Consider the following 20,643-nt stretch of genomic DNA (forward strand, 5'->3'; position numbering starts at 1 on the left):
CCAACTCTGCTTGCTGGTTTGAAAAAGACATGTATTCCAGGTCGAGTTTGACAGGCTGTTTTCTATATCAAAGCAACAAACAGACTTTCATTTCAGAATGCATCTGGTCTGCCAAACCATTCTATCACAAGCAGCTATTTTCTTTAAATGGAAAGTTAGGGCAGTTTATTTTTCTCAAAACCGTGCTGTCAACTCTTCTGTCTGACTCTTGACTTTCACCTGTTCTACACAATGGCAAAGCTGTTCTTAAAATGGTGGTGTGGGGGGGACCTTTCCTGAGGACACTATACTTGTGATATATTTACAAAAATCTGTGCCTCAAAGGGCACATAGGTCAGAAATAAAGATGGAATGTATTTGAGTCAACTTATTTAGAGAAAAAGGGATGCCAAACCACTTGTCTAGTTATGGTCCTTGAACCAAAATAAATCTCTTCAAATGACACATCTATTTATATTCTTATTGGGCATTTGAAGTTTTCATGAGAAGGGGGCAATTTTAAAAATTCTTATCCCTCCCTACACACTCTAAGTCATTTTTTGGGGGGACAGGGTCTTGCTCTATCGCCCAGGCCAAGTACAGTGGCACAATCAGGGCTCACTGCACCCTTGACTTCCCTGGGCTTAGATGATCTGTCCATCTCAGCCTCCCAAACAGCTAGGACTGCAGGCGTGCACCACCATGCCCAGCTAATTTTTGTAGAGACAGGGTTTCGCCATGTTGCCCAGGCTAGTCTCAAACTCCTAAGCTCAAATGGTCTGTCCACCTTGGCCTCCCAAAGTGCTGGGGTTACAGGTGTGAGCCACCATGCCCATCCTCTAAGTCATTTTTAAATGAAAGAATTGTAGTTCCTAAGTGCATACAACTGATAATATGTATATATGTGTATAATATAGATGCTATGCATTAACACACATCTGCAGTGTTGGAGTGAGACCACTCCTGTGTAGAACAGGTGAAAGTCAAGTCAAGTCAAGTGACCACATCACTTTTCCCCTTACTGTTAATGCTCAAGTGTTGCTCAGCCACTATTTCAAAAGCTCACTGATTTGTTTTTCTGCATTCATCTAAGCAAAAAATTCATTATCATTTCAAAAAGCATTTCCAACTACGCAGAATTTGGGTTGTCAGTAAATATGCAATACTCCCATAATTAAATTAGAGTAACATTATCAAAGAAGGGCTACAATAATCTTTGTTTGGTAGAATAATCTTACCTGTGATAGTGCTAAGATTCTCAGATGATTAATAGTATCAAAAATATCATTCTTAAAGCCACAACATTTCACATTCATTTCCTAAGACATGTATTTCCCTCTTTATAACCATCCCCTCTTTATCTATTACAGAGTAGCACATTTAGTTTGTTAATGGAAGGAAGCTAACTTCTCTTTTCTGATACCTCACAGATGCTAATGACACATGAATTCTACAGTATTTAAAGGAAAAAGGGAAAGCAAACCACTTGCCTGGTTAGGAATTAAAGGAAGCCACCTGAAAGCTGAGCCTAGAAACATCCTAAATAATTTTATGATGACAAATCCCTCAGCTAAAAACCGTGAAAAAAAAAATTAAAAATGTAGAATTCCACACCATCATTTTCTACATAACATCAATTTAATTATTAAGTGGTTATAAATTAGACATTAGTTACTTATTCTTCTAAATGATTTAACTTTTCCAATTCTCATTTCATCTGTTTTCCATATTTAAAAAAAAATCAAAGAAATCGAAGATATGGAAAAGACACGCTGGGTGAGGATCTGAAACTGATTTGGTAGCTTTGGAGTTGACATAATCTTGGCCTGGTGCAGCTCATTTTCGAAAGCTGCCTCAAATTTCCCCTGGTTTTGAACTTTTTTTTTCCTTACCACTTTCATCTAGCAAGAAATCATCCTGGTAACGGAACTTCTCCGGTCCACATGCAATAAAAATGTCATCATCACCAAAAAAGTCCTGAAGGCACATCACCTACAAGAGAAAAGCATGGCACTCAGCAAGGGTGGTAGAACAGCAATTACAACAATGCAACCCCACGAGCAGACATCTGCATAAAGCCCCTTCCCACCTAATGGAATCAACAGGGCAGCTTCCACAGAGGAATTTCAAAAGAGGGGTTCGAGCATCTGTTACTAGTAAGAAACATGTTCCATTTCAGTTCTGCAGGAAAACAGGATAAGGAAAATAGAACCAGTAACTGTCACATTTATTACTTGATATATCAACAGGCTCTGAGGTAAGAGCCCTTTGTTTCCATAATAGAGTAGGTGCAGTGCCCCTTTCCTCTTCGGAATGTAATACTCTTTGATAGCAACACAAGTCAGCATATGGTTTTAACAACAAATATGTTTAGTAATTGATGCCGTCATATACACACGATAATCACCAAAGAAAAATACTTCTCTCATGATATGAACATCACCTCCTTTAAACCCATTCTACCTCTAGTTGAAAGAAAAATGAAACTCTTTTAAAAATAATAATAAATAAATTAAGCTATTGCTTAGGCTTAGAGAGATTATGGTAAGTGTATGCCCACCACCCAAGCTCTGCCAAACTCTAAAACTCCCAGGCCACCCAACTTCTTCTTGCCATGCAAAAGGCAAGTTTTAAGGCAACCTTTTGATATTTACTCGACTTACTCTCCAATGAGAACTTTAAGAAAGCTAAATGTCATTTTTGCAAGTAAATGTGATCAAAATGAATAATTTTCAAGCATCTTGCTCTCTGTCTTTGGATAGACTATGTAATATTTTGTTCACATTATGTGTAATACCGACACTAGGAACACTGCTGATTTTTAACTATTTTCAATTTCCTTTGACCACTTGGACGAATCATAAGACGGCCAGTTGCAGGCACCCATTCAGAGCTGTATGAAATAGATGTTGTAATAGCATTTTCTCCTGGATATTTGAGGACCAGAGACAAGCCTCTCTGGGGTGCTCGATTGTTTGGCCCTGTGTTTATAATGCGCTCCTCTCTGACTTGTCTGCAGTTTCCTCTGTGGGCACCTCTGGAGTTCTGCTTTTTTGTCAGTCCCTGGGAATGCTACTCTGACACATTACATGTGCTGTAAGACATAGAATAGTAAGTTGAGAGAACGCAGCATTATTTAGAGTCCCCAAATGCAATGATGTGTGGGCTTTAGACTGTCTTTCCAAATAATGTCTCATTTCTAAATAATCACTTGGCTGAAGTTTTTAAAATGGAATTTCTATAACAGTTTGATAATCAACATTAAGCACGAATGAGGTACTATCCATGGTGGTCAGTGTTTAGTCTGCCCATGAAAGCTTAAAAACACAGGGGATTTAAGAGGGAGGCTGTAATCACTGAGGAAGATAAACTGAAGGGCTTCAAGAGAGATGTCAGAAGCTCTGATATTCTACTTGGTTTAAAAGCAGACCGTTTGAATTCAGAACCCACCCTCCATTTCACTCCTCTCTCTGACTCCAACCCAATCCTGTTCATCTTTACCTTCATGACACCATAGCTTCTTCTAGCATCATCTCAATCAACCCCCTATGGCCATTTTCATTTTACATTTCATTTACAGAAAGTATTTACTGAATGCCTACCATGTTCCAATCAGCATCTGGCAGAAATGAAGAAGTCATGATCTCCACCCAAATGTAAACAATTAACCCAAAAGAGCAGTATCTCCTAAAGTGTGGATGATTAATACGTTTTATGCAAAAGAGAGTTCTAAAGCCAAACAGATTTGGAAAATATTTGTTTCCAAATTCTCAAAACCCTTAATGTTCTAATGTACACCATGATGTCAAAGAAGAGATAGAAAAATCCAGTATTTCCCAAACTTATTTGATTCCAGAACTTTTTTCTCACACAGCATCATGCAGACAGATACTGTTCCTCAGAGTGCCCTTTGGAAGTGGGCTGACAGCCATAGGTGAAAAGATCTCTGGGAGCACAGGAAAGACAGAACAGTTATCCACTCTGCTCCCAGGCGGCCATGCTTCTGCAGCTAATAAATATTTCACTGCCAACTAATTTACTCACTCAGACATTTATGATGGGCCTACTCTACATCAAACATTCTGATGATGTATCTCCGATAGATGAAAAATATTGATTTTTAAAGGAAACACATTCCCACTCCCACCATTTGCATTTGAGAACATCTGATTGCTAACCACATCCTACTCATTGGTGTGTGCATATTTCACGCCACTTCTATGTGGAAAAATAACCATCATCAAAACTACAACAGGTTTTAAGCAGGTTGCTAGCCAATGCTCTTCCATCAGTTTACTGATGACCATTCTCCAAGTCTGAGACTTAAAGAACAGAACAAACAATGATCCATCTTGGGCAGTTTTTTTTTTTTTTTTTTTTTTTTTTTTGGCAAGCGGGAAATGAAACGTGATGAAATTTTGATGTTCTTTCCAACACTGAGACTCCAAGAATATAAAAGGAATGCAATGATTGTTAGAGAAAAGTAACTGTCATCACCCAGCACAAAAAGGCAGGGACAAGTCACCTCAGTGCCAAGCAACATGCATTCATTTACCTCTCACTTTTCAGTGATTGAAATGAGAGAATTTGTTGAACTAACAGAAACTCTGATGTTTTCTGTGCTTTCTGTTCGACATCATGTAACCACTTTCCTGCTCACAACTTCCCATTGGAAAAGGTAGGTATGGTCAGTAGATCAAATTCAACTTTATAAACTTTATAAAACTGCTCCTTGCTAGAAGTCTTCTTAAAGACAAAGGAGACTTAACACAAGGTTATAATAAAGATGAATTTAGGATAATCTGTGCACTTCAATTATCCACACGCTCATGCATTATCATTGATACAGAGGTAGCTGTAATGTATTCCAACTAACAAGAAAGAATAACAAAGGGAGATTTATAACCCTCTTCTTTAGACAAATGTACATTGAGAATTTTCCTTGAGGCATTACTGTACATTCTGATATTAAGGAATTATAAAAAGGTGGAGGAATTGAAAACCAGTGTTTCGCACAATAATCTGATTTTATTTATCTATGCAGTGTTACTCCTTTTGAAACCTGGTGTCCTAAAGATTCAGTGTAGTTACCAGTTTTTTAAAAGATTCGTTTTATGGATGAAAAACATGCTTCTTGTTACAAAGGGATAGTGACAATTGGCCTCTCTGCCATGAATTCTTTGCTCAGTAGGTGTCAGATGTTGGAAGCATTCATCATGATTAGATACAGGGCAGACGCAAAGGCAGAAGTATCAAGTTTGAGAGAAGAGAGATGTCCAACCTGTGGAGAAGCACCTTTCCAAGCTTTTCTGTTCCACCTCCATGCTCCTGTACCTCCCAGGAGAGTTGATGTTGTCAGAGCCTGCTCTTCTCTGTGGTTTCACTACGGTCAGAGATTCTGCCCCTGCAATAACTTTCAAACCCAGGCCTTTCTCCCACCTTCCTCTCCTTCACTCCCAGCACCAAGTCAGTCCAGGGCTCATCCTCCTGCCTGTGGACCCTGGCATTTTACTCTAGTGGATTTTCTCAGCCCTACCGCCTTTCTGTTTAATCCATCCTGTTTAATTCTGTCAGTCTACTCTTCCTTCACAAATTTTCAATATCTCTCTCCATGGCTCAGAAAGCCATCCATGGCTTACTATCCTCAAGTTAAAGTTCATCTTTCTGAGCTTGGCATTCCAGATGCCTCAAAATCTGACCCCAACCTACCTTTCAAGCTTCCGGTTTTTTTAGTTGTGACATGGTGCCTGATACTTAAATAAGCATTTGTTGGATGGATGGACAATGGATGGATTAATGGATGGATGCATGGATGGATGGATGGATGGATGGATGGATGGATGGATGGATGATATGGATAGATGGACGGATGGAAGAACTATGTCCTAACCTGAAAAATGTTTCAATTTATCTGCTTTACGTGTTTTTCTTGAAAAAGGGCTTGTTCTTTCCTATGTGTTTGTTTGTTTGTTTTTTCTATCTAGTATCCTTTCTTACTCTTTGCCTGTTCGAATCCCTCCTATGGCCTATAGCTCAGTTGCAGATTCAAGCCCTACCTTCTCTATCCACTCTAATCCAAAGTGACTCATCCCTGCTCTGAACCTCTACCCATTGATCAATACGTGTTTACTGAGTGCCCATTATTTGCCAGCCACTGGGCTAGGTCTTGAGAATATGGCTGCCCTTATCCATCACCTCTTCTTTTCTAGTATATGTTTACAGACTTATGATCCAAATAATTCCTGTTGCAAATCAGTAATTCAGCCGAGAGTGACTTACATTACCTTCTAGTGGTTTTGACAAAAGCTGGAGACAGGTGATATCACTCCAGCTCTTGCTCTGCCACCATCACTGACTTGCACAAATCAGGAAACCTCCATCAGCTATCTTGAAATGAGTCCTGTTTCTGTAGATCCTAGCTTCAGTCAGAGCAAAGGCAGTGTCTCCCTTTAGGTGCCATTTCTTTTGGCACCATGGAGATGTCTGCTTAAGCTGTTCCCTAAGAGTGCAGCACTATCAACAGAGCCCAGCTTCTGAGTTAACCCAGCACTTCCACTTGGATGTTAATCTCTTTGTGTCTTGGTTTATCATATCAGTTGTTTCAAGATGAGTTAAGACGATGAATCCAAAGAGAATAAGTCCTCAATAAAGTTTAGCTATTTTTATTAGCCCAAATGTATTTTTACTTCTAAATAAATATCAATCGAGTGCATACGTAATATAAATGGAAAAAAATGTTTAAAAAAGCAAACACACAGTATGTACCTCCTAAGTTTTATACCAACATGCTTCTTTTCTAAGTTGATTTGAAGAAAATGTAGCAAACGCGTGCCTATTCTTGCTTTGGGAATAAGGATTCTATCAGTATCATTACTTTGATGAAAGAAAGACACACTTTGAATTAGCATCAGAGAATGGGTGGAAAGCTGGTAGAAGCTGCTAACACAAAGGTGGGACACGGTTTATACCACTGACTTCCATTAGGCTTCCACAGAATGATGCTGCGAAAAGTCATTTGTAAGCATATTCACCTGATATAACAAATGTGCTAGGGACCACTGTCTTAACTCAGGGCCTCTTGAGATCTGTCACCAACTTCTAGTTTCGTGACAACCAGAGATTTTTATTCCTCTGAGAAAACTGCTCTGTTGAAATATCTCCACTGCAAAAGATACTGTATGTGTAATATATGCAATTCATAAGCCGGGTAATCTGTTTATAGTACATGACACTTAATATTCTGTTGACTAATTTTCAGTTTTTACTTAGCGCTTTGGTTATTATATGGAAATCTAACTGCAATGTTGAATTTTTTTTTAACTCCAATGAAAAACAGTCCATTTATTGCATGAGAGTCTATGTGATGGTGCTTAGCATTATGCCATACCCACAATACCTCAAAAAACATGGGTGATTATAATTGCCAGATGAGCCGGGAAAAGTCCTTGAACGAGGGTCAGGATACCTGGGTTCTGAGCCCATATTGCCTGTAACTGTTGCATGAACTTGGATGAGTGACTTAAATTCTCTTGCTTATCAGTTACTGTATTGGTTCTAACATGCTTTACCACAGTAATTATATGATAAAGATAAAATAAATATGAAAATACTCTTTTTGGTACGATGTACCAACAGGAATAGTTCTGTATACATTACTACATTTCATCTTCAATATACATGATAACACTGAATCCTTTCAACTCTGAAGGAGACAAACTCTATTTGACAATGATTTATTGGTATTAGTATCCCCATTTTACAGATGAAAAATCCAGCCAGGTTAAACAGAAAATCAGTAGGAATTTGAACGGAGGTCACTTAGAACTCAAATGCAGGCTGTTAACTACCAAGCTGTAGGAAAATGAGTCTATCATGCACCCTCACATTTGCATATTATAAATTTCAGCTGATAAAATCATTACGATCAATAGTTACCACATATATTGTATATTAATAGTATATAATAAAAACGGTGTCTAATAAACCCCCCTTTTTAAAAGAAGGAAGTTTGAATTATTCCTTTGGCTCAAGGAAGACATATTCCTTTTTCTGACTCTCTTTATGTGAAATCTGAATTCATATCTTTTCCATTAACTTGTCATTACGCACAGTCGTCCCAAGAGACTAAGCTGCTTACGAGGAAACAAAACGCTACAGACAAATATGGACTTCCTCTCCTCTGAGCTTCCGGCCTGTGTTGCTCTGCAAGGGCAGAGATTCAAACAAAGGCAATAAAAGCATCTGCTGTTTACACATTTCCAAAGCAGGACCGTGGAATCCATTCCCCCTCACTGGAATAAGATCTCCATGGTGACGCTGACTTCAGGGAGCTGGGCCAGTTTCTCAGCAGGGCCTAGGCAAGGATATTTTCTTTACAAGAGCGCCCTCTTCAAACGAAACAGGGGATATCTCTGCAGCCCTGGATGCATTTGAAGCCACAGAAGTCATTGTGTCTTTATCAGGTGTTTTCCATTGTATCAGAGACACCAAAATATTTTGCTGTCATCCATTTAAATAATATATTTTAAGCAAGAGAATAAACCATCACAGAAGTAAAAACGAATAAATTCATTCCATCTATTGGAATTATCGAGTATGGCACATTATTTCTGTTTTAACTTTCTTTTTCTTTAAAATACTTCATTTGTAATTTCTTAAACTGCTTAATACCAGTTAAAGATGGCAGGCTTAAACGTTCTGTAGCTAACATTTTAATGAGATGCTCTATACCAAAAAGGAATGCTTACACTGCTTTTTTTTAAAAAAAAATCTAGTTACCTATGTATCTAAGGCATCAAGTCAACAACCTTCCTCTTTCTGCACAATTCGTAATGTGACCATTATAATTAGCTTTCAGTTAAAACTTGGCACATATGGGGCTCCTCGTCCTGCCAAAACTAAATTGAGAGGAGGTTCCTCTTCCAATTTCATTCCATACTTGGCTTCTTCTTTCCATTCTTAGCAATGAACATTTTTATGCCACATGTTATTATAAGTCAACCACTGTGAATTTTTCTGTCCTATAATCATGTAATTCCGTATGTTCCTGGTTCTAAAATATGTTCACAATCAGTTTTATAGCCAAATATTAGAAGTGTGTTATGTTATTGTCATAAAACACATTTTCCATCCCTTCTTTACATTTTTGTTTTCACTCTTTGATGATAAATTTATGAAAGTGGTAATTTATTTTACTCTAGTTCTTATGGCTAGAAGCTTCTAATAAAAAATTCTTTAAAGAATCTCTGGATCTTGGCCAGAGGAAAATATGTGAATAAAAAATAAATTAGTTAAGTAATAATAATTAACAGAAAGAAGAAAATAAAGATCCTCAAAGTACTCTTTACAAGTTTAAAACATGAAGCTCTAAGACTTTTTTTTAAAAAGATGGATAATACTGTTGAAATTCAGAATAGGCTAGGCGATAACACTCAAACTAACAGGCTGATGCTTAAAGAAATAGAAAAAGGAAAAGTTCTCCTTTGAAATGGTAGCAATTTGATTCGCTGGGTCAATCAGAAAAAGTCAGTTATGGAATTGAAAGTGTATTCCTTCCTTGGATGTGTTCTCAGCTGCTGTAGTTGACATGGACATCAGCTATTGCAGCCTGCTGTTGAACATACCCTCTGACCCAGGAATGCACCCTTTATGCATGGATCACCATCTTTCACGGACTCAGACACACCTAAGCAGACTGCAACCTATTCTAAATGATTCATCTTTTATTATCTATCCTGTTTTTTTTTAATGCTAACATTTCATTCTCTTTTTAAAAATGTGTCTCTTCGTCCATTCAGGCTGCTATAACAAAAATATCCTAGACTGGGTGGCTTGTAAACAGCAGGCATTTGTGTCTCACAGCCCGGAGGCTGGAAGTTCAAGATCGAGGCACCAGATGATCTGGTGTCTGGTGAGGGCCTGCTTTCTCACTTTAGCCTCACGAGGTGGAAGGGACAAGGGACCTCTCTGGGGCCTCTAATAAGAGCCCTGATTCTATTCATGAGGATGATGCCCTTGTAACCTAATGGCCTAATCACCTCCCAAAGGCCCGCCTCCTAATACTATCGCCTTGGAGGTTAGGATGTCAACATAGGAATTTGGGGGGATACAAACGTTCAGACTAGAGCAAAGTGTAAAATGACACCCTAGTAACAAATATTGACCAGGTGTCTTGGCTTGGCCACCTAATAGATGTGTGTCTTTGGACAACTATTTAACATCTTCAAGCCTCAGTTTCCTCATATGTAAAATGGACCTACCAATGCTTACCCTGTAGGGTTTCATGCGGGTTTGATGAGATAATGTATGTAGAGTAATCAGTTCCATGCCTGGCTTACAGAGAACACCAGGGATGAGCAACTACTGCTGTCAGTGCTGATACTAGTAAGGCATAGTAGGTAGGTCTCTGAGTGACCATCTGTCTGAGTGATTTGGGTCTATTATTTAAGAATAGAATACTAAACTTAAATATCTGGGAAAGAGAGGTATGAAGAATAGAGCTTACTCAGAAGGTTTCCAATCCTGGTCTTTTGCCAAGTTAATACCACATCAGTCCTATTCCTCTGGTTTCTCTCATTAAGACATCCTTTACTGTTGTCTACCTCCTTTTTAGAATAGCTCACCTACTTGCCCCTCTTTCAGTTAAGGAATTAAAGGATAGTCCAAGAAAACAAAAACTGTGACACAGTAGTTTCTCTGGAGAGGATACAAATAAACTCTGGTCTGAACCCAGAAGCTAACCTAAATCAATTACCTTAAGATGAGTGTTCAAGATTAAGGGTGACCAGGCCCAGGAAATTGGCTTATCTAAGCCATCTGATTGAACTCATTATTTTCAGGGATAGGAAAAGATCAAACTTATATTCTATTGCTGAGAGGCAAACTTATATTCTATTGCACAAAAGATTCATGCAAGTAGGTAGTTAAGATTGTGGCATGGTTTCTAATTAGGCAGAAACATCTTACTGTGATAATTGGAAAAAGAAGAAATAAAACTATGAAGAGAAACATGAAGCCACATAATACAGAATATTTTGGAGATCCTTAAGGGGTAAAATGTGGCACTGAACATATGGCTGGTTCTCTGCTTAATGCCTGGGGAGTGATATTGGATATAACGCTATCTTCAAGTCATTCTGAGAAACACTTCAAGTTCTCATCACCAATGCCAAGAAGTGTTCATAGCAGGAGTCATAAACACAGGACCAACCAGGGATAGGCAGGGAATATGGATGAGCGAAGGCTGGGGAAAAAACAAAACAAAACAAAAAAAACACCATCAGTGGCAAACTGGATCATAAATACCCTGTCCAAAGCAAGCAGCATCAGGCACTCTGTTCCCACATTACTTTCTCTAAAAAATTTTAATAGGAAGAATTGTTGTAAATTTAACATTTCCAATTAAAAAATAAAATCTGTGGTACTACGTAAACCCATACAAAATGCTCCTCTGGCCTGGATTCAGTCCATTCAAAAGCATTCATATAAAACTTTGCAAATAACTATACCTTCAAAAAAGATTTTCAAATGTTTATTCTTGTATCAGTTTATTGTATGTTCTTTGTTAGGGTGGTCACTATTTGAAAAGTCAAGATGAAGGACAAAGAAATGATGCTCTGAGATTCTCCTACTAAGTGTTTATAAGCCTACAAAACACCATTAATAGAATAGGTTTGGGGCAAAATAAACTTGGAGCAAAGGGAAAGAGTCACTAATCAGCTAGTGTAAGGTGCTTTACAGGAATCTTGGCATGCAGATAAAGTTACAAAAGTCAGGCTTCAAACCCAGAGAACCAAACCCAATCCACAAAATATGTGTCAGGCAACATCCTCAGATAGAGTCAGGATTTAAAAATGTGTTTAAAGCAACTCATTGTTCTCTTATAATTTTGTTGACTCTTACTCAACATGCACACAAATGCATTCTGGTGCTATGACTTTCCCTCTTGATGTTTTTTAGAAGGAGCCTGGGATGAGTGCTGAGACCTATGATGTGTGAGGCCCTAAGAGAGACTTGACACATGATATTACATCAATTTCTCACAAGGACTCTTTGGTAAAATCAGATTTTTAAAAAGTTTTGCAAGAAAATTATAAGTATCAAAAGTATTGGCATATATTTGAGAGCTAAAAACATAAAGATAAATCACTTTGCCTGGTATGTTCTTGTGCACTGGCTTGCTGCCTGAGATTGTGTAAAATAATATTCCCAAAGCCATGGAAGTATGCTTTTGCCAGGAACATTTGTAAAGGTCACTTGACGTTAAAGTATGGAGTGTGTTGCTTTAAATATTTTTATTTCTTGTTTGAATCTACTTCTCTGCATATATAACTCGAGATTAAAAGGCATTTTTTATACAGTGCAAATTAGTCTTCTTAAGTAAATGATGTTTTTCAAACAACAACAATCCCATAAAGCTGACATTTCCAAAATGATTATTAGTGTCACCACCACTGCTATAACCATCACCACTACCACTACCACCACTACTACAACCATTACCACCATCACTGCTATAACCACCACCACCACCACCATTATCACCATCACCACCATCACCATCACACACCACAACTACCACCACCACCACCATCACCACTATAACCACTAGCACCACCACTACTATAACCATCACCACCGCTATAACCACCATCACCACCACCACTACCACTACCGTAACCATCACCACCATCACTGCTATAACCACCACCACCACCACTATAACCATCACCACCATCACCACTATAACCACCACTACCACCACCGCCATTATAACCATCACCACCACCACTATAACCACCATCATCATCACCACCACTACCACTACTATAACCATTACCACCATTACTACTATAACCACCACCACCACCACCACCACTATAATCATTACCACTATAACCACCACTACCACCACTACCACTATGATAACCATCACCATCACCACTATAACCACCAATGCCAAGAAGTGTTCATAGCAGGAGTCATAAGCACAGGACCAACCAGGGATAGGACCAACCAGGACCAACCAGGACCAACACCACCACCACTACTACCACTACTATAACCATCACCACCATCACTGCTATAATCACCACCACCACCACCATCACTATAATCATCACCATCATCACCACTATCACCACCATTACCACCACCACCACTGTTATAACCATCACCACCACTACCACTATAACCACTATAATAAACACCACTACCACCACCACCATTATAACAATCACCACCACCACCGCCACTACTATGATTATCACTGCCATCACCACTATAACCACCACTACCACCAGCACCACTACTATAACCATCACCACCACCACTATCATCACTATAACAACACCATCACCACTATAACCACTACCACCACCACTATAACCATCACCACCATTACCACTATAACCATCACCACCACTACTGTACCACCAACAGCAGTATAACTACCAATACCACCACCACCACCATTACTGCCACTATCACCATCACCATCATTTCCATCAACACCACTATCTCCATAAGGGGAGCCCTTACAAAACTTTGGATTTTGTTCTAAATAAGCTAAGGACAGAGCCTTTTGTCTCTTGAGTGTTCTGTGCAGCATATTAGTCTGTGTTTTGCTCACAAAACACAGTGATATTCAGTACAAATGCAACCTAGAATTCTAAAATTATTTTAGGAATAAATTTACTTTTTTCACCCATACTTAAATGCAGCTACTAAAGACATTTACATGGCTTCCAAAATATTGGAGAAAGATGCTTGTTCTTCCAAAAATATATTTGAGAGCAAGTGAGCTCTTAAAATTATAAATGGAAACATTCTCTGGAATTGTTTGAATAATAATACTGTTTTTGCATAATTGTATTAAGATCTAAACACAGCTAATAAAAGGTTGAGAGAGATGGCAATATTAAGATAAAAAAAGTACAGTTCAAAATGAAAGCTTGGTTTCAAGACATTATGTTTTTACAAATAAATTCTGATGTGGGTACACAACTACAAATACAAACTTGATTCTTGATGGCCTCTTAAAAATTATATATGGTGATGAAAACACCTTAGGTCAATATTTCCTCTTTGTCTTCATTGTATACTATGTATATTAGAGCATCTACAATTAATTCTTTTCTATTTAAATCTAGAGTTGAGTGAGTAACATGGGGCTGGTTTCCATCTCCCCACAAAGCATGAACTAAGGCATAAAGCATCATGACTTCAAACACCTACAGAGACCTGGCAGGTAACATACACAGTGAAGTGGGCCAGGCATAATAAAACACCATGCAAACAGGGTGATCACTGGCCATTAACACAGGCAGACAATAGGAAATTGATGGGGACTGCACTGACCTGGAACACCCCCCCCACCTATAAATGGGGCAGCTCAACAGTTGTCATGCAGGAAAGTAGGCCAGATTGATTAATTTTCTGTGAGAGAGTGAAATCAGATTTTCATTTGAAAGCCCCTGATTTTTAAAAAGTTGGTGATAAAATCGTGTTTTATAAAAAACATTGTGTATTCCAAATGAGACATGTCCATGTCCTGGATTCAACCCGTGGGCAGGCAGTTTGTAGTCTCCAGGGGAGAATTCCAGCAGCCATGGTTAACATGTGCAGAGCCAGTACTCTTGGCTGTTTCTATGATCTCAGGGGAGACTACCAAGCTTCCGAACACTCCAGCTCCTGTAATTTCCAAAGGCAGGGTAGGGCACAATCAAGACCCACCACTCCTAGAAATTAGAGCTCATGAAAAAACCAATATAGCAAGTCATGTGTGTGTGTGTGTGTGTGTGTGTGTGTGTGCACCTGTGTGTATGTGTTTATGTGCACATGTACATGAGTGCATCTACATGTGCTTACATTCCTGTCCTGGGAAAGGGTTGTGTTAGTCAACAGATTGTTTTCTGTGTCCTTCCTCTCTTCCCCAATGCTTGATCATCATGACTATTCCTTTCCTTTTCCTGGAGAGAGGAGGAGAGAAAAAAAGTGGAGAATCTATAACAGGAAATTTCAGAGCAAATGTTACCAGCTCAGCAGAGGTAAAACTAAACCCCTCCAATAAAGCCAAGAAGCTCCTTCTACTTCCCTTTCTCCCCTCTTAATCCATCCTCTGGCTGCAAGGGCAAATCATGGTTTCAAAAGCTACCAACTTCACCTTAAAAATGAATACTCTCTCTCTAAAAATAAAAATCCACCATGTGCAGTAATTTTCCTCCTGGCCACATCTTCTCTGCCCAAATGTTAAAAAAAACCACCAGGGCCATTAAAAACTATTAGAAATGTTAGCTTTAGTTGGAAGGAAGCAGAGTAAATAAAACTGCAATCTGGAGAAAAGGGGTTTAAGACCTCAGAGTGAAAGGATACAAATCAGATTATTTATTGTTTTATTTATTCATTTGTTTGTTTACTTTATTTTAAAGATGGGGTCTCTGTTGCCCAGGCTGGACTGCAATGGTGCGATCATAGCTCACTGCAGCCTCAACCTCCTGGGCTCAAGTGATCCTCTGCCTCAGCCTCCCCAGGAGCTGGGACTACAGGCATTCACCACTACAGCTGGCTAATTTTTAAAATTTTTAGACATGGGGTCTCACTATGTTGCCCAGGCTGGTCTTGAACCCCTAGACTCAAGCCAGTCCTCCTGCCTCAGCCTCTCAAAGTGCTGGGATTACAGGCATAAGCCACCATGCCTGGCCAAAAAAAAATCAGAGCTTTCCACAAATAATTTCTAATGGTTGATTTTTATTTATTGGGTTTCTCACAAATCAGGAATGAGTTGACATGACTCTTTTTTTCTTCTACAAACTTGTCTCATATTACTGATGGCCTTCTCTTACGATGTCATGATTGGCTCTGAATGTCCCTAGTGGTCCAGTCCATTTATTTACAGAACATCTACCTAACACAGGAAGATGCTTTTGTTGTTTGGATGAGAACATGCTCATGTTTACATATTTTTCTATTCCAATTCACTTTAAACAATGCAGCAATATAGAACAGCATATAATAGAGGTTTTGAGTATAGGCTCTGGAGTCAGAGAAACTTAAGTTTAAAACTCAATTCCATGAATGGGAGACTTGAGTCACCTACTCAACACATTCCTTCACAGAGAGAAGGAGGATAATATTGCATCTACCTCCCAGGATGATTGAAAGAATTTGATGAGATAATGCATGGACATGTCGGCCCAATGCAAGTATTCAGAGAAAAGCAAATAATAGCAGTATAGCCCTTAAGTTAATGTTGGTGAAACATAAACTTCCAAGATTACTCTCAGAGTCAACTATCACGGAACAGAGAGCAAAATAAATCAGTGGTTTCCAGTTTGTCCTTTCCTTGTACTGGTTTTACATTGAAAATTATTCTGGTCTAACAGCTATTAGATTCAGACAACCATAAGGCATTCAAACTGCAATCAACATTGACCAAAGTGCATGAAAATTGTATTTTCTTTCCTTCTGTATATTATCCATTTTTCTTTTATATGTGAAGAATACAGTGCAATAACTAAATTAAGATGAACTTTCCCCTTGCATCCCCTGAAATAATATTCTTTTCAAGTACCTGACAAGTAGATGATTGAAAATTCCCTCGAGGCTGAAACATTTGTCCACGCCAATCATAACTTCCTTGATGCTAAAGGAAATGAGATCTAAGCATGAACTCCACAATCAACAGCAATTTAAAGGTTTAAAACCACAAAAAAGGCATAGTTATTCAATGCAAATCTCAAAATTAAAGTTCTCTCCTTGTTTCTGATTTAGACAAACTTCAACGTGTTATCCACAAGTTTTAAGTCTGACTTTAATATTAAGTGTAATCAGACATAAATAAGGTTAAAATCATCATACATGATAGCCATAGTTACAGATGCATTTAAACAAAATCACCATAACAATGTAATTTCTAAAGCAATCAAGCCATAAACTTCTTTTTGAAATTATTTGTAGTGTTATACTGCCCTTCAGTGTCCAAACACATGAACTGTTAACAAAAATTTTTCAGCTCAAGAAGTGTCTATATGAAACTCTATAGCGAACAAAATAGTTATCTTATTTTTTGCAATATTTCAGTGAAGGGTGTTGCTGTGGGTTGAACTATGCCCCCCAAAACTTATAGGTCAAAGTTTCAATTCCCAGTACCTCAGGATATGACCCTGTTTGGAAATAGGGTCATTGCAGATGTAATTAGTTAAGATGAGGTCATCCTGGAGTTGAGCAGGCCCCTAAATCAATATGACTGGTGGCCTTATAAGAAAAGGACACTTGGACAAAGACACAGGAAGAATGGCATGTGAATATAAAGGCAGAGGTTGGAAGATGCTTCTGTAAGCCACGGAACACCAAAGATTGCCAGCAAACACCAGAAGCTAGGGGAGAGGCCTGGGACTGATTCTCCCTAACAGCTTTCAGAAGAAACCAACCCTGCTGATACCTTTATCTTGGACCTCCAGTCCTCAGAAATGTGAAACAATACATTTTTGTGTTGAAGCCACTCAGATCATGGTTATTTACTACAGAAGTTTTAACAAATTAATACAGGTGTGGTTTTTTCATGCACACAGAAATATACAGAAATAAAAATTTTCTTACTAAACAACTGTTAAAGGCTCCATTTTTCCATTGAGCTTAGTTAAGTTTCAGAGGGTTTTAGAGAAAAACTCTAAAGCACAGGAAATTCTGGTAACATACATATGTTCTGCCAACGTGAAGAAGGGCAAACATATGGTCTTTATTCATTTTACATTTATGCCAGTTATTACTTATGCCACCATGACCAGTTCCTGATTGTATGAAAGAGTTGTTTGTACAGACCCTGGATTACCTGGACTCTCTTATGTTTTCTTTGTCTTTTCTGCTTTGTTCATTGTTAGTTGTTTACATTATATATTCAGAAGAGTGAACTAAGAATAGGAAAGCTTTTATAGGACACCTCCTTGACTTCTAAGATAGAAACAAGGAATCACGACAATGCCCCAAGAACAAGTGAATCATGGGCAGGACCTTGCACTGCAGCAAATCAGCAGAACTGGATTCTCCTCATCTTGACTCTGTAAATCACTCACAGTGTGAGCCTAGCACCTCTGAGTGCTGGTTTTGTCTTCTTTAAAATGATAAACTATACTAAATGAACAATGTCTCTTCTAGCTCTTTTGTTTCATGACTTACAAAGGAAACCTGCAAAGGGCGAACTGGGGAGGTGAATTTTCTTATGAGCCTACTACGCTTGAGACACTAAAAACCAAATGCATCAGGAGCTTGTACAGGTAGTATAGTGGGGAACAATGGAAATATTTGAATTCTACAATTTACTAGACACTGTTATTGAATGTTTTGGTAGGGTAGGAGACATAATAGGAAGCTTTGCTTGGCCATATTTTGTGAATGTGAAGACCGGGATTATCAAGAATTGGCTTATGCTGAGAGGTTAAAGGGTATGAAATTTTTCTGGCATTGGTCTGGTCAATGATAACTCAGAACTTCAATGTTCTAGGTGTTTCCAGAACCACGAAGTAGTTAAATTATTATCACGGATAACATGGTTAGACTTTGTATCCCCACCCAAATCTCATCTTGAATGGTAATCTTCAGGTGTTTAGGAAAGACCTTGTGGGAAATGATTGGATTATGGGGGTGGTTTCCCCCATGCTGTTCTCGTGATAGTGAGTGAATTCTCATGAGATCTGATGGTTTTATAGATGGTAGTTTTTCCTGCATTCTCACACATTTCTCTCTAATCTGCAGTCATGTAAGACATGCCTCTTTCCCTTCTGCCACAATTGTAAGTTTCCTGAGGCCTCCCCAGCAATGCAGAACTCTGAGTCAACTAAACCTCTTTATAAATTACCCAATTTTGAGTATGTCTTTACAGCAGTGTGAAAACAGACTAATATAATGGTAGTACAATAATTTGAGAAAAGCAATTTCTTTTTAGATAGAAAAATACTTCTAGAACCAGGAAATAGTAGTTAAATTATTACTAATGCATGAAGTTAAACTTGGAGAGGACTATCTTTTTCAGATTAAAACTACTTTAAAAATGCAATAAAATCCTCTTGTATCAAATTATAAGAAGATAAGTGGCAATAATCATGAATTATTTGGCCCATTTTCTCTGCAGAACTTCTGGAAACTAATTAAATTTGTAAGATAAGGGGGTGTATAAAATTGCAGAATTAAAGACATTCAAAAGGAATATGCCGTGAAGTGCCAGGTTTGGAGAATTTGTAATATAGGATTGTGAAGGGGAAAAAAAGAAACAATTTTCACTAACAATGAAGCCATAAGAATTCCAGGAGCATTTTGTAAAAGAGGAAATGAACATGCAAATTGCATGAATGCAGGATTTAAGATTTCATAGGCAGTGCTAGAGTTTTTAAACTTCCATCTTCCTTTCCTACTTGGCAGGCTCACTTTGCTACCTAAAATTCTGCCTTCAGGAAGACATTAAATCAGCAAACCTAATTACACTGAGGCATGTGGCCGGAAATATTTGTTTTCATCTCATAAATTCAAATCTTCGTAAACGATTTGCTAGAACACACTTTTTATTTTGCTTGCATCCAAGTTTTCCTACACGTACAAAAATCTGAGCATCAGAAAGAAACATTCTTGGAAGCTACGACTTCCACGGGTTCCGTAAATTGAAATCTATGGGCCAAATCTTTTTGTACAGCCCTTGAGCTAAGAATGGTTTTTACATTTTAAAATGGTTGGAAAAAAAAAAAAAAAAACTCAAGCGAAGAATCACATTTTGTGTCAGGTAAAAATGGTAGGAAATTCAAATGTCAGTGCCCATGAATAAAGTCTTAGGGATACAGCCATGCTCGCTTGTTTACATAATGTCTATGGCAGCTTTCCAGATACAAAGACAGAATTGAGTAGTTGCAACAGAGATCATATGGTTCACAAAGCCTAAAATATTTACTCTCTGACCCTTTTCAGAAAACGTTTGCTGACCGCTGACTTAAGCCATAACTTAAGTTGCTCTAACATGAAATCTGCAAGTTCCTTTACATCATGCCCTAGAAGACACTGTTCTGAGATCACCAGTGCAGTTCTTTACTCCTTCTCTACCTAACAGTCTTCTGGACACAGGGCAGGTACCTCATGAATGTGTCATTCATGATGCCAATAATTTTAGAAATAAGTACAACACATAGCCATCTTTCAGTAGAAAAAGAATATTCCTGTATATGTCAATAAATCTCTACTCTGTTTGATCAATGAGCCAGGCTGGGCATGCGTTGGCCATTTGTATTTATATGACCAGTCAGTCCAAAGAACCAGCTCCACTGATTCTTTGACTCGAATTTAACTGAATTAACACAAGCATCTGGAGCTTTTGTACTGTGTGCATGTGCCCTAATTCCATCTGATAGTGCCATGCTCTTTGTTAGCCAGATGTTATTCACTTGGTTGTAAGCGATGTTTCCACATTTAAAAATATTTACTTTTTTAAGGATCTCAGTTTACCAGTTGCTGTGCAAAGGACAGAAAGAGAAAATTCTTGCTCAGGGAAACCTTGCAATGTCCTCCCACAAAGAAAAGTTCATTAGAAAGCAGCTAAAGAATGGTTAAGAAACCACATTGCTCCTCTCCTCTTTTAGGAAGACTGACTGGAAGCCACTGAGAATCAACTATGCTTAATCCCTCTGC

General features: G+C 38.3%; 1 protein-coding gene across 4 annotated transcripts in view; it reads right to left on the bottom strand.

Moving 5' to 3' along the window:
• Positions 1-20,643, bottom strand: part of DCLK1 (doublecortin like kinase 1) — a 354,676-nt gene that overhangs the window by 176,121 nt on the left and 157,912 nt on the right. For all 4 annotated transcript variants that reach the window (XM_019039829.4, XM_055360707.2, XM_055360708.2 and 1 more), the window contains exon 4: positions 1,872-1,971. In XM_019039829.4, coding sequence (XP_018895374.1) covers positions 1,872-1,971 — 100 coding nt within the window. The remainder of the gene's footprint in view (positions 1-1,871; positions 1,972-20,643) is intronic.

The sequence above is a fragment of the Gorilla gorilla genome, chromosome 14 (genome assembly GCF_029281585.2).
Source record: "Gorilla gorilla gorilla isolate KB3781 chromosome 14, NHGRI_mGorGor1-v2.1_pri, whole genome shotgun sequence".
NCBI lineage: Eukaryota > Metazoa > Chordata > Mammalia > Primates > Hominidae > Gorilla > Gorilla gorilla.